Source organism: Nelumbo nucifera, chromosome 7 (assembly GCF_055504915.1).
Source record: "Nelumbo nucifera cultivar China Antique chromosome 7, China Antique-T2T, whole genome shotgun sequence".
In the NCBI taxonomy this organism is placed as follows: domain Eukaryota; kingdom Viridiplantae; phylum Streptophyta; class Magnoliopsida; order Proteales; family Nelumbonaceae; genus Nelumbo; species Nelumbo nucifera.
The window spans coordinates 4,624,774-4,639,761 of NC_142655.1; the positions used below are offsets into that span (position 1 = coordinate 4,624,774).

At 36.2% G+C, this 14,988-nt stretch overlaps 1 protein-coding gene across 16 annotated transcripts; it reads right to left on the bottom strand.

Moving 5' to 3' along the window:
- Positions 1 to 783: 783 nt before the first annotated feature.
- On the bottom strand, positions 784 to 12,943 carry LOC104597471 (protein FAR1-RELATED SEQUENCE 5-like). 16 transcript variants are annotated; one of them, XM_010259026.3, is made up of 4 exons: positions 12,687 to 12,943; positions 7,920 to 8,058; positions 3,571 to 3,654; positions 784 to 3,434 (listed from the first exon to the last, which is right to left on the bottom strand). In XM_010259026.3, coding segments are annotated over exons 3-4 (2,364 nt in total). In that variant the 5' UTR covers positions 3,573 to 3,654; positions 7,920 to 8,058; positions 12,687 to 12,943; the 3' UTR covers positions 784 to 1,072. The 16 variants fall into 16 exon arrangements, with proteins under 16 accessions (XP_010257328.1, XP_088747857.1, XP_088747856.1 ...); XM_088891731.1 differs by having other exon boundaries at positions 784 to 3,469; XM_088891730.1 differs by having other exon boundaries at positions 7,841 to 8,058.
- Between the last annotated feature and the right edge of the window lie 2,045 nt (positions 12,944 to 14,988).

Consider the following 14,988-nt stretch of genomic DNA (forward strand, 5'->3'; position numbering starts at 1 on the left):
TCCCCGACCCATTTGACCCACCCATACCTATGACGCATTAGGATCAGGGTGGCTTGGGTCGAGGGTTATCCATTGAGAGATTACATTTACTCTCTCTCTCTCTCTCTCACACACACACACACAGTTGCTATCTGCATTGTTAATTGTGGCAGCAGCATTAGTCTACATTCTGTTTGATGCAGTACATCTTCGACAAACCAAATTCACAAGGCAAGCATGGATAGACTTCAAATCATATGGTTGAGTGCCTAAATGGAAAAAAGTACCATTCTTAGAAGTGATGCAGGCTCAGTAAAATATTATACTACCTAATGAGTTTTAGGTTACAAGGCAAGTATGTATGTTTTGGATGTATTAAGCTTCATGTTCCATTGGTTTCATGGTTTGTATGGATTTAAATAAGGTTAAAGAATTTAACAGCTATGATTTCTCCCTTCTGGTCATAGGCATACCCTGTGCTATCATATTATCACATGCTTTCTTTAAGTAGATCCATTCCTGTGTATTTGTCTTTTAATTTCCTGGACTTAACGAAGCAATGGGAGAAACTGTGTCAACTTCCATGTTATCGTGGGAATGAAGCAACAATTTATGAAGAACTAATATCCCCATGAATTTGGGTCAGTATTTGTACAGGATTACTAAATAAGCAGTCAGTGTATTTGACAATCAATTTTTTTTATTTATATAATGTCACATAATGACTGCAAAACTTAGTTTCTTAATTCTAAGGAAGTCTATAATATACAGAAGAACCCAAGTTGCATTATTGGTATGATGATTATATAAATGGAAGAGTTCAGCTTCCTATGGTAAATTCCATTTTTCAAATTGCGGTATCGACAAGAAACCTAATTCAAATGTCCGTGAAGACTAGATTATATAAAGAAAATGAAGATTTTAGACAGGCTTAACGCATAAAAGATTAACTTTACAGCACCAAAAAGATAGACAACTCAAAGGCCCCTGAGCACCAAACTTGTCAAATCTGAATTATATGGAGGTGAAATCTTATGCAGATTGTACCTGTAATGAATAACCTGTATGAATGAAGTTCTTAGAAAGTGTGGGTTTATTGCAGGAAGGTGAAACTTTGGCCTTGTTGACCAACAGGCAGAGCAATAGTTTGTGGCTGGATGTTGTTGCCTCTTGGTATGTATGGTCTTCGTTGATCAATGGGCGGAACAAGGTGGGAGCACCCCTCCTTTCTCTTAAGGTTCCTTACTTGTAAAGGCTGTGTATAAACGTCACCAGTTGCATCATTGCTACTATTCTCAACCATGTTTCTATCTGAATCAACATGTTCCCCTTCAACAAATGTATTTTCAACTGTTCCCCTTTCAAGAGTCAATCCTTTGGATGTATTAACATTAGAATTTCTAGAGTTCTCTTTACTGATGATATTTTCTACCTCTTTCATTATCTCTTGGGACTTCATTGCAACATATTTGTATGCTTCTTTTGATTCTGCTGCTCTTTCTGCTACTTTAACAAATCTATGATACACATCTTGATAGCGCCCCAACAATTCGAGATTGGGGTCCACATCATATGCTGATCCATGCACATTTTCTACAATCCCAACTTTAGCAAACTTTGTCCACCTCTTCAAGATATAACGCTGGGGCACAACCTTTAAATTTCTGTGGTTAAGCACTTTAATAGCATGGCAACATAAAACCCCATCGAATTCAAACTTTTTACAGCTACACTCCAATGTTTCATTGGCCGAATCATATGTAACCATGTGCTCGTGAGGTTTGCCTTCCATGGTAACCTTGTAAAAAGACACTGTGCCTACCTCACCACAACAGGTAATATCACAAGCCAGGAATTTTTTGTACTCTTCTTGGAACTTTTCAAAGACAGCATGTGTATAAACTTTTGATGCTTCAATTAACATCTTCACAGGTGCTATCATCCGTGGATCACTTTGACTCATTTGAAAATCAGCCTGCAATTCTTCAGAACGATGGTCTTCCACAGCCTGTTCAAAATGCTTCAGAAAATCTATTAGATCAGTATCAGAATTTAAGTGTCTTCTCAAAGCACTTCTCAAGCTCTCAGTACGCTGAGTGGTTTTCATGTCAGCACAGAAAGTATTCCTTCCATATGCCATAGCCCACTTTTCTTTAATTGAAAATTGTCGTTGCAACCAACTATTTTCTTTCAAATCATATTTTTCCAGCATATCCTTCCATGCTTGCAAGAATTCATCCTCCTCCTCGTATTCATAAATGCATTTGTTGAATTCTTTGCCAAATGATGTCCCACGTCGAAATGCATGACTGATATTTTTCAGTGCATTTTGATACATGTGCCATACACATATACGATGATCTGTAGTTGGCAAAACTGTCTTGATTGCATTTGCCATGGCGGCACCTTGATCTGTTATAATAGTTCTGGGCATTTTTCCAGACATGGCCTTAACAAAAGTATGAAGCAACCATTCGAATGATTCTGTTGTTTCATCATAAAGAAGAGCACCACCAAATACTATAGACTGCTTATGATGGTTTACTCCAACAAATAAACCGAATGGCCAACCCTCTTTATTTGTTTTATAGGTTGTATCAAAACAAACCACATCCCCAAAATGTTCATAATCTACAACCATTTGTAGATTTGCCCAAAATATATTTGTTATCTTATCTTCAACATCAAGTTGAATGGCATAGAAAAAGGAGGAGTTTTGTTGTTGCTTGTGTTGGAAATATTGTAAAACAGCTGCTGCTTCACCTGATTTTAATGCAGTCATTCTCTTTGTATGCAAGTAGTAGTTGTAATCTCTCCTAAGAAAACCAACATTCTCTTGACAACCCACTTGCCTGCCCGTGGAGTCAACTGCTGCATTAGGTGTTCTAGAATCATCTGTCAAGTCAGTTACAGCCTGGGCTTTTGTAAACTTCTTTTGTGGCCTTAAGAATGGTTGTAGGGTAACAAACTCATGATTATGTGTTTTCTCAAATTGGCTAACATAATATTTTCCATTTGTTCTTATTGCAATAGTCATGTATGCACCACAACCACATCTTGTATCTTTTCTTGTATTCCTTACACCCTTGTCACGTGGATCTGGTCTGCGAAAACCTTCTCTGGAACATACAAACCTCCTGCCTGTCACACATCCCTCTCTGTTCTTATTTTTCCAATCTTTTCGAACACTAAAACCAACCCGCATGGCATATTCATTGTAAAAGTTGTATGCATGAGTTTCACTTTCAAACTCCATATCGACAAAAGGTTCTTTGATGGAGGAATTTGGCTCATTTCCATCACCTTCTACAGGTTCTGGACTTTGATGAACACCTTCTACAGGTTCTGGACTTTGATGATCACCTTCACTGTCAAACTGTAACTGTAGTGTTACCATAGGATTGTCCTCTTTCAATGAACTAGCTTCATCACAACCATCTCCACCATCCCTTGACCTTCAATTTTCAATTATACCACAATCATGAACTAGCTTCATGATTTACCCAAATCAGTAATAAATAGGATGGACCCCACAAACAAACCAAAGATGGAAAAAAAAAACACTGTGAAGATCAACCATCAAGAACTTACATCTTAGTATGTCTTGAAATTTATGAAGTCCTTCCTTTTCTTTTTTTCCCTTGATGAAATCTGTGGGAATTTGTTAAAAAATGACTGCAATGAAAACAAAATTTGTAAAAGGGTAGGTCAACTAAATGCCTACTAACTACTACTGATTATACTCTTCCTAATCCTGTAATTTCAGTAGAACCATCAAAACCATACAATATCCAAAATGAATCCATGATCATACTTAAAACATTATGATGTTTATATTTATCACAGGTGATAGAACACTCTCAGTATCACACATTCTCGATCATAAAGTAATTTTAAGGGAAAAGTGTTTCTTTAGGTTGAGTGCATCAATTTCAGCAACCAAAAACAACCAGAAAAATGTTGGGTTTCATTTTTTATCAGTAATGCCAGGCTTTGGGGATGTAAAGTGGGTAAACTCCCTTCAAAATACCTGGGTATGCCTTTGGGTGGAAGCTGTAAATCTAAAACCATTTGGGAACCTATTATTGAGAAGGTTGATAGGAAACTGACCTCTTGGAAAAACAAGTACTTGTCAAAAAGGTGGAAAGCCACCTTAATTAAAAGTGTCTTATCTTCCCTCCCTGTCTACTATTTGTCTTTATTTCCAATTCCAGCTAAATGGGCTGCAACTATAGAAAAAAGGATGAGAGATTTCCTGTGGAGGGGTTGGAAGGATGATTCTAAGTGTCATTTGGTAAACTGGAAAAGAATCTGCTCACCCAGGGCAAAAGGAGGATTAGGGATAAGACCTGTGAAAGATGTCAACTCAGCCTTGCTAGGGAAATGACTATGGAGATTCAACAAGCACTCTGACAGACTATGGAGAAGATTAGTTGTTGCAAAGTATAGCTCTAGCAGCAGGGAGTGGGAGACAGAAGAGGCAAGATACCCTAATGGCTGTTCAGTTTGGAAGGCTCTCCAGAAACTTCGTCCTCAGTTCTTGAAGGGCATAAAATATGAAGTGGGAAATGATCACAACTGCTATTTTGGAAGGATTACTGGTGTGGTGAGGGCCCTCTATCGACCTTATTTCCTAATCTGTTTGAGATAGCTGTAAATAAGGATGCTTCTGTGGCTGACTATATAGAGAGGCAAAATGGTTTTGGAAGGATGCTTCAGTTCAGGAGGAACTTGAATGACTGGGAGGTGGAGTCTTTGGTCAACCTGCAGCAGATTTGTATGATGCCAAGATCCTGGGTTCAGGGGAGGACAAAAGGAAATGGTTGTTTGAGAAGTCGGGCTCTTTCTCAGTAAAGTCCTTTTTTAACTACCTTTCAAGGGAGGAGACCTCTCACTTTCTGAGCAACAGGATCTGGATCAGGCTTGTTCCATCAAAACTAGCTTTTCTTGCTTGGTCTGCAGTGCTGGATAAGATTTTAACCAAGGAGAATTTAGCTAGAAGAGGTTTAGAAGTGACAGATCTGGAATGCGCATCCTGTAATGGAAATGTAGAAAGTACTAGTCATTTATTACTGCATTGTGACTTCACTTACTGGGTTTGGACAAGACTGCTAGAGTTTTTTGGAGTTAATTTATGTTTCCCAAAGGATGTGAAGGGTTTCCTAGAGGCTTGGTTCCTAGGAGGCCTCAGCAAGGCTGGAAAAGTAGCTTGGAGTATCCTCCCCGCTGCTGTTTTCTGGGCAGTGTGGGGTGAAAGAAATATTAGAATTTTTTAAGGAAGGCAGAAATCAAAAGAAGAGGTGCTCAACAGGATTATGGGGATGGTGTTTTCGTGGCTGACAAACCATCCACTCTTTGAAAACAGGCAAACTTGTTCTTTTTTTTAGCCTGATTTCCTTTTTGTAAGAAGATCATAGTGTTTTTTGGGTTGTTTTTCGGAGGCTGGCTTTTCTGGGTTTTTTCTGTCTATTTCTTCTGTACAGTCTCTCATTGTACAGGGGCCTTTTGTATGCTGCCCTTTTGATATTAAGGCTGCGTTTGGAATCAGTGTAAAACGTCATCAGTGTAAAAATACACTGACGACGTTTTACACTGAACCAGAAAGTGACCGTTGATTTTTTGAAAATAGTGATGGGTGGAAGAGTGTAAAGTTTTACATCAATAAAATCGATTTAGCTTTTTACATCGATTATCGATGTAAAACTTTAGAGTTGATGAGGTTTTACATCAATTATCGACGTAAAACTACACTCCATCCAAACGCACGCAAAACTGAACCGGAGTGTAGTTTTACGTCAATAATAATTACACCCTCTTTCCAAACACATACAAAACCGAACCGATGTAAAATTTACATCGGTTCTTGATTTACATCGCATCCAAATGCAAACTAATGAATTACTTTACCTTACAGTTTTCAAAACAAAAAAAATGCCAGGCCTTACATGAAGTCAGCTGATCAAAACAAGAGTACCTTTTCAAAGATCTTAGATAAAAAGTCCACTTTAGGGAGAAAAACAATGGGATCTTATCAAGAAAAAAAACAATGTGAAAATAAATAAATAAGTAAAATCCTGAGTGAGATTTAGGTTGTCTTGGGCACCATTGCCATTTCAGGCTCAAACATATGAAGAGGCAATGGCATTTTGTGTCAAAACACCAATATAGGCGTTTTGATATGAAACTTGTCTGGTTGGTACTTATGTCAACTAGGCGTTGAACAAGTGTTTTGAGCAGTATTTTGTTTAGTATTGGCATTGCTACCTAAAATGTTTAAATGAAATGTTTATTTTTCAATTTGACACCACCCTACTATACTGGTTCTCATCCAATGGTCAAGTTTAAAAATAAATGTTTTCCTTTTTTTTGATAGTTATAAAAATAAATTTTTTCTGATATCTGGCTCATTATTACACATAGATTAACATCTAGATGCAAATATAATGGTTCTAGAAGCATAGCACCAAAAAAAGAACCTTTTTTTCTTGGAGGTAGAGTTTATGAGTATTTGATGGTATATATTCATCTTTGTTAGTATGGGATGCATCAGAATATATCTCAACACTGCCATGTAGGATGCCAACTGAGAGACAGGTCAATGTACTGTTTCTTCAAATGGGTAACTGATGGATGAAACATCAATTTGATGTATCCCCCCCAACACACCCTGGTTTATATTTCTAGCAGAAATATTTTATGACCTTTTAGGTTTTAACTCAAAATACCTAGGTGGTGCTGATGTGGCAGCATTTCAAGTAGAAACAGCAACTGTACCAGACATCACATTAATAATAATAATCAATTGAGGATCTAAGGATGGATCAATTGACTTTTACTGTTGAATGCTGTCAATTTTTAATATAAATTAAATGCATTAGGTCTACTCATTCAGTTTTAACTTTTGAACACACTTAATGATGATATTTTGTCCTCTTCTTCCTATCAATCAATGCATTAGTTTACATTTCAATGTTCTTTGATTGTTGTTTATATTTCCATGCTCAAATTTTCCATCAGGTGAAAAGAGCGTACTGAGAGATATATTATAGTGGGCAAGTGTATGTAATACACTGCAAAGTGAACACAAGAATGACAATCTAGTTAACTGAATATCAGCAGTTGACACCTAGCATTTGTAAACAAATGTTGATCACTCAAATTATACCTTTAAACTGAAAAAACAGGAGCAGCATAATGCTCATGGAAAATGAGGGAAAAAATAGAGAAGAAATAGCAATTTGTAAGAGTGACCAGCAGAATTCATAAAAGCATTTTAAATAAGAGTAGTAAAATTAATATAATAAGGTTATATAAATCTTATTATCCTTCTAAGAGGATTGATTGATACTCAAAAGAGCATCTATGTGTTCAACCGGTTGGACGTCTCGATGACAGCTCTCACCATTTGGAAAACAAGAAAGCAGTTCCCAGTTCTATGCTTTCTGTTTTAGGGCTTCCTATTATTTCACTTCAATCACCCAATACATCACATCTCCTTCTACCTGTTATGCTCTAGTTTCTAAAAATGGGAAAAAGGTCAGATTTTATGAGCAATTCTAGCAGGTGGCTTAGCCTTTAAGAGTAATGCTAACTAGACTCACCGTATAAGATTTAAGATCTGAAGTCGGATGGTTTCCTTTTCCTGCCGTTCCAATCACGTGAGTGTAAATGGCATGGCGTTCAAGGATTGATGACTCAGTTTTTATTTTCATTTACTAAAAGCACCCAATATAGTTTTGTGCAACCTTATAAACTGTGTTTTACTAAAACACCCCTATAATTTGCAATTGATTTACATATTTGACCTTTCATTAAATATTATTTGTATTTTAGTTTAGAAAATGGTCAAGTAATCACCCACCTAAATGATTTATCTGGGTAAATGCACTTATCCACGCAAGTGTTTCTTAGGGAACGCTTATTTGGATAAGAACACTTACCAATGTTCTCTTAGGCCCTGTTTGGCATAAAGATTAATGAACTAGATGACTCCGGAGAAGCAGAAGAGATAACCTCAGAAGGAGAAACTTCCTCATCATCCCAAGGAAACTGTTGCAACTGAGAAAATGGTCTTTGTACCTGTAAAGACGAGAAAAATATGAAAGAAGAATCTGAGGGCATAAACATGCTCACCCTAGTTGAAGAACAATTCCTAGATAGAAGATATCCCAGATCCAGAAGTTAAATGAAAGCATTTGCCTATGTACAAAGCAATGAAGAAAAGGATAAAAGAACAAATTTAGAAAGGAACCCTTCAAGCTAGAAGACATAATTTCATACACTCAAATAATGAAGCAAAAGGAAACAAATAACCTGGCCTCCTATACCAGTAGAACTAAAACAAGAAGATTTAGTTCCATACTTCTTCTTTTATTGTTTTCTCTTACCCAGTTTGTAGATTTTAAATTCCTTCAAGCTCTAGATATTGTAGTGGTTCAGATGATGACCGTTGTTATTTCTCTCTTGTTTTGATTTCTCTGTTCCTTTCATCCTCTGCTTTGTCGCCAGGTTCAAGTTACATTATTATATTAATTTTGAGTATCAATAAATCCTCTTAGAATGATAATGAGATTCATATAACATTATTATATTAATTTGAATACTCTTATTTAAAATGCTTTTTATGACTTCTGCTGGTAATCACTCTTACAAATTGGTATTTCTTCTCTTTTTTTCCTCATTTTCCATGAGTATTATGTTGCTCCGTTTTTTCAGTTTAAAGGTATAATTTGAATGATCGGCATTTGTTTACAAATGCAAGGTGTCAATTGCTGATATAGTGATATTCACTATAATATTCACTAGATATTCACTATAATATCTAGAGCTTGAAGGAATTCAAAATCTACGAACTGTGTAAGAGAAAAGAAGAAGAAGAAGAAGTATGAAACTATCCAAAAAATCTCAACTGGAAACAGAATAAGAGAGTTTCTACAAAAGTGTCTCAGAGAAGATGATGAAGATGTGTTTCTCAATTGGAAAGAATATTCCAAAGATAGTGAGGATGTTTGAGTGAGAGGTATGGTTATATAGAGATGAAAAATGGAAATGCAGTCTATGGAGTTTAGGGGTGGCAAATGGGTGGGTTGGGTGTGGGTTGAACACCAATGCACCCATATTGACCCATCAACCCACTATGACCCATTACAAACCCCTTTTAGTGGGTCAGAACCCACCCTCACCCACTCATATTGACCCATTTACCCACCCATAATGACCGTCACCCATATTGACCCTCACCCACCCTTGCCAAGTATAAATGATAGGTGCGGGTCGGGTTATTCCGTATACCCGAAAATCAATTATAAGAACTAGGGGTGCAAAATCGAGCGGGTTGGGCCTGGTTTTAGCTCAACCCAAGCCAGTGATTTAAAAGGCGCGCCTAGGCGCACAGGCGAGGCGCATTTTAGGGTAGGCGCCCCGCCCAGATCCTAGGCGTAGCCCATTCAAAAGGCGCACGCTTGGTGCGCCTAGGCGTGTGCCAGCCACCTGGTGCACCTTGCACCTTAGCCCAGGCGTGCACCTTTTGAAAATTTGCCGCTTTTTCCTTTTTTTTGAGTCTGGCGGCTGGGCCAGGGGCTCCGCCCCCGGACCCCTGTGCCACGCACCGGAGCTTCAAGAACCCCTATTTGGTAATGATGTCCATTGATTCATCCTAATAAAATATCTTCTTAAAAGCAATTAAAACTATAAAATCATTATTTTTTGCTTGAAAACTCAGAATTTAAGACCCTAACATGGACTTGTTTGGGCTTGCCTCGAGGAGTGTGGCACAAAGGCGGCTTGTAGAATTAGGAATGTAATATGTCACATTAGCTACTTGATGCAATTGAGAAAAAAAGATATTGTGGGTTTTATATGCTTGAAAATGTTTTATATGTTTGATTTCATTTTTAAATTCTCATTTGAATATGCTTTACATGTTTATGTATTTTAATTTTAGATAATAGGTTTTCTAAAACATTTATTTTAAAACTTAAGTTTATATTTTTATTAATATTATGTTTTATAATTTTTTATTTTTCTTTGAATTATTTTGCTTTTTCTTTTGATTTTTTTTATTTTTTTGCTTTTTCTTAAATTGTGTGCCTTGCCTCAAAAAGGCATGCGCCTTGCACCTTGCGCCTCAAGCGCAAAACAGCCCTTGCACCTTTCGCTTTTAAAACACTAACCCAAGCCCAACCTTGAAAATTGAGCCTAAAGCCCAAGTCCAGTCCGCACTAAAATTTGATGCACTTAGGTTGGGCTCGGGTTGGTCATTAGCCCACACAAAAATTTTATATATATATATATATATGCATATATGTATAGTTTATTAAAAAAACATGCATATATGCATATATGCATGTATGCATGCAGAAGTGCATCTACATATGTATAGGTATCAATGGACCAGGCTTGGGTTAGAATTAATCTAAATTAAAACAAATTTGAACAGATTGAACGGTCCAGAGATTGAATTGGACCAATCCAAAATGTTCTAAAATATTCATTGGATTGGGATTGGACCTGATCCGTTTGTAATGGACTCACAATTGAGTGGATTGAATCATATTGGACCAAATCCAGTCCAATTGACACCCCTATACATATGCACAAATACGTGTATCTAATTGGGCCAGGCCAGGCTCAAGCTTCCTAAGGGCTAGGTTCGAGCCCAGCCCAGAAATTTTAAAAACCCAAACTTTTGGGCCTAGGCCCAGCCCGAGGACCGAAAATTTAAGCCCATCCCGTGTAAAATTGCAGGTTGGACCGTTCGGGCTGAAGTTGGGCCTGCCAAGTTGCACCCCTAATAAGAACAGTTTCACTCTCACAATTGTCACATGACAGATACGAGTTGGGTCGAAAAATAAGAAAATGTAGAAAATTTGCTGAAATTACAGAAATTTTAAAACAAAATGCAGAAATTTGCAGAAAATGAAGAAAATGCAGAAAGTGTAGAAATTTTACAAAAAAAATACAGAAGATGAAGAAAAATGCAGAAAATTTGCAGATAATGAAGAAAATGTAGAAATTGTAAATAATTTTGTAGAAACTGCAGAATATTGCAGAAAATGACGAAAATATACAAAAAATATGCAGATAATGGAAGAAATGCAGAAATTTTGTGGAAATGAAGAAAAATGCTAAAATTGCAGAAATTTTGCAGGAAAATTCAAATTGCAGAAAATAACAAAAAATGCATAAATGTTTAAAAATTGCAGAAAATGAATAAAATGAAGAGAAATGCAGAAAAAATTCTGAAATTACACGAGTTGCAGAAATTTTGCTGAAGTTGCAAAAAATAGCAGAAAATATGCAAAAAATGACAAATGCAGAAAATTGCTGAAATTGCACAAGTTGAACAAATTTTACAGAAAAAGAAAATGGCAGAAAAGTTGCAGAAATTGAATAAAATTGTTAAAAAAATGCAGAAAATGCAGAAATATTTTTAAAAATTTAGAAATTTGCAAAAACCTCCCATACTTCTGAAAAGACTCTTTTCCTACTAGTTGAACTAGACTGTGAAACCTCCCATATATATATATATATATTCATAAATACATACATACATTATATATATATAGGAGTCAGCTGACAAATGAACAATAATAAACTTCAAAAGCACAACATTGGACTCTCTTCTACCCACTTCCAAGTTCCAACCTCTCCCAAAAATATTAAAAATAAACTAAAGTCTTCCAATAGCAGCAAGTGCAAGAGGAGTTTCATCTATAGTACAAATAAAATTCTTCTTATCCCCTTCTTCAAACAAACTCTGGGGTATATCTTAAACCTATTTTGCTTAACAACTCTGATCCAATAGAAATAGATTTAGGAACTGGGGAATACCTGTGACCCCAGGACAAAGAGTAAGTAGCGAATTATTTGGCCAATTGGTTTCTTTCACAACTCTAGAGATGATAAATTGGTTTAAATTTACCCAGATCTACCTGCAGTTAACGGCCTGTTTTCATGGATGAAACCATGCTTTAAACCAAAAAGGGCATTTCCAGCTTAGACAGACATTTACACAAGGTGGAAAAAGTTCTGAGTATTTTTTCTTTATTTGTTGTCTTGACCGTGGAGTTGAAGTACAGGCACAAGGATTAACGTTATTAATCATATATTCAATGGTATTATATTCCAATAAGAAAAACATAATCTATATAGCTAGTGAAATAAATTAGTTGAAACAATGATGATAAATTATTCTTTTTGAGTAATGAGTGCCATTATCTAGTGAAATAAACAAGAAGAAAAACTTCATATATGCATAGTGATTTGGACTGGTTGGGGAATTTTGTCAAACATATGCCTCTCAGTAAACACCAAAAGTCCAAAACTCGATCCCCAACCCAATCTGATCAAGAGTCTCTTTTACACAACCAAACTGTAATTTTAAAACCTGCGACCTTTTCAAAAAACATAGTCCATAAAATGAATTAATCTATATGCGTGGCATGAAACAGATTTTATAGGTGGAGTGTTTTAAAAACTAAAAAGAAATTGTGCCTCTGGGAGATTTTATACAACGTGAAACAGAATATATATGATACAGATTTTATAAGAAAAAAACTTTAGGGAGACTGATCATTTCATAAAAATAGCAGAGATAATATGAGGGAAGAGAAACAGCGACTGGTGGAACAGAGAAACGATGACTGAGGATGAAAATAAAAACGGTGAAAGAGTCTGAGATTCAATGGCGGAACAGAGAAACTTACTTAATCAAGCAATTAAATTAGCAATGGCGAAAAACGGCGGCATTCAATCCTGCTACAATGGTGGAACAGAGAAAAATAGCTAACCCTAACAACTTCAATGGCGACTGGTCAGTCAGAGAACTTACGAAACCTGTTTGAGAGAAAAAAAACTTCGACCTCCACTCGACCCATCTCACCCTGACCCTTTACGATCCAATGGGGCAATGGGTATCCTCCACCCAACCCACCCCATCCCATCCTAATGCGTCATTCGACCCACTATGGAATGGGTGGGTTTGAATGAGTTTTAAGGATGGGTTGGGTGATCAAATGGGTCAGGGTTAAAATGATTGGCTTTAATTATAGTTATTTCTTATAAAATAGAAAGCATGTTTGATTAAGGTGTGTCTTTTCACGTAAAGATGAATTAAAACAAAAAACGCAAAAATTCTATTTGGAGTTTCTCTAAAATTGCTTTGTTTTGGGTTTCTTGCATCTCTTTGATGTATCGATTTTTGGTAGCTAGATTTATCATAAACCAAACGGAAAAAGACCGAATTGTGATCTGTCAAACTTATAAATAACCAACAGACCGTGCAGAAAAACACACCAAATAAGGCCAGAGTAAAACGACTTAAACCTCCCTTTAAATTTATGCCAAATACTAAGACTTCCCTTTTATTTTCAAAATGGACTAACACCTCCCTTTCAATAATTTGTTAAGAATTGGTTGCATGTGAGTTTGCGTCGTTAAGCTTTTTTATTTTTATTTTGAAACCCAACACTATCTCTCTATAATGGACTGATGGTTTGGATTTGTAAATTGTAATGATAGCATCTTGGTTTAATCATGGGAGAAAGAATAGTGAAGAAGAAAAAAATAATGGAGAGGAAAGAAATGAATAGATATATAGAAAGAGACGTGATGGGATCGGTGTGGTTTAATTAGGAGGTTGAAGTAGATGAACAATTTATATTTTGGTAATAACAGCTGTTGTTGGTCAAAACTACAAATATATTTTTATAGTTGTTTCTCTTGCCATTATTGTTTTAGCCCAAGTAGCCTAGGTTCAATCTTTTACATAGTTTTATAGGGAAAATCTAAAAATTTAATTTTATAAAAAACTCCCCTCTATCGAAAGTTGTGATTTCCCAGTTTAAGTAGCATAGCCAATTTCACACCAAATTACCCCAAAATGTTAATGATATGATCATTCTTTTTTTCGAAATGATAAAGGTGATGGTACTCATTGAAAATTTGAACGATAATAAATGATAAAAAATGTTGTTTTTATCAATCTTGTCAAATATAACGGTCAAGGTTCAAAATATCGATACTGGCCAATACGTTGGTAGGGTGCATTGGCCAGTATTGGCTCTTTTTTTTTTTACTTCCACTAATTTTTTTTCCGATTTTAGTTCAGATGAGCCGATTTAAGTTCCAACTGTCCTTTGAACCAGGCCCTAACCCAATACAACCCCTGTAAGAACATATCAAAAGGGCCCAATACGATACATATCAGCCAATACAAGCTAATACGTAATGATTTTTTTAACTTTGATAACGGCATCTCATTCAGATATAGGAGAGCTTTTAAGTCCTATTAGAAACAGATGGGGAGGTGTATATATTTTATGACAAACCTTAAGCATTGAGAACAGGAGGAAGAAGATGGATGTTGGGAGTGAGAGGAAGAAGACGGCATTGTGAATAATTGGAATGCCCTTTCTTCCACGTGTTGTTTTCTCGCACGTATTTGTTATTCAATGACCACCATAGTGAGAATTTCCATTAAAAAATGATTGATCTTGAGAATTTAACAAACCCAAACGGGATTCTACTATGAAGAATAGCGAGAACCATCGTAAGCAATTTTATAAGGAAATACCAAACAAGGCCTTATTCCCAAATAAAAGTGTACAATGTTTGATAGGTGTGAGCAAAAAAAAAAACGAATTGATCAAAAAACCGATCGAAACCAAACCGAAATCAGTTAACTGAACTAGTGGGTACCAAAAGTTTTAGTTTGGTTTCGATTAACCATTTAAAAAAACCAGTGGTTAACCGAACCGACTGATATATATTTTTATATAATATTATATTTTATTTTTTAAAAAACCAAATAAAAACGTTCGACAGTTTAAGAGTGTTCAAACTGTCGAATTGAGAGCTGAGACAAGTTCATCAATCTAGCACCTGTTGGCTGCCAATCTGAGTCGTCTAACAGGTTGACACCCGTTGGCCACTGTGCATGCCTTCTTTTTCTTTCTCTCTCTCTCTCTCTGACTCTCACTCTCTCATACTCCCTCTCTCTCTCTCTCT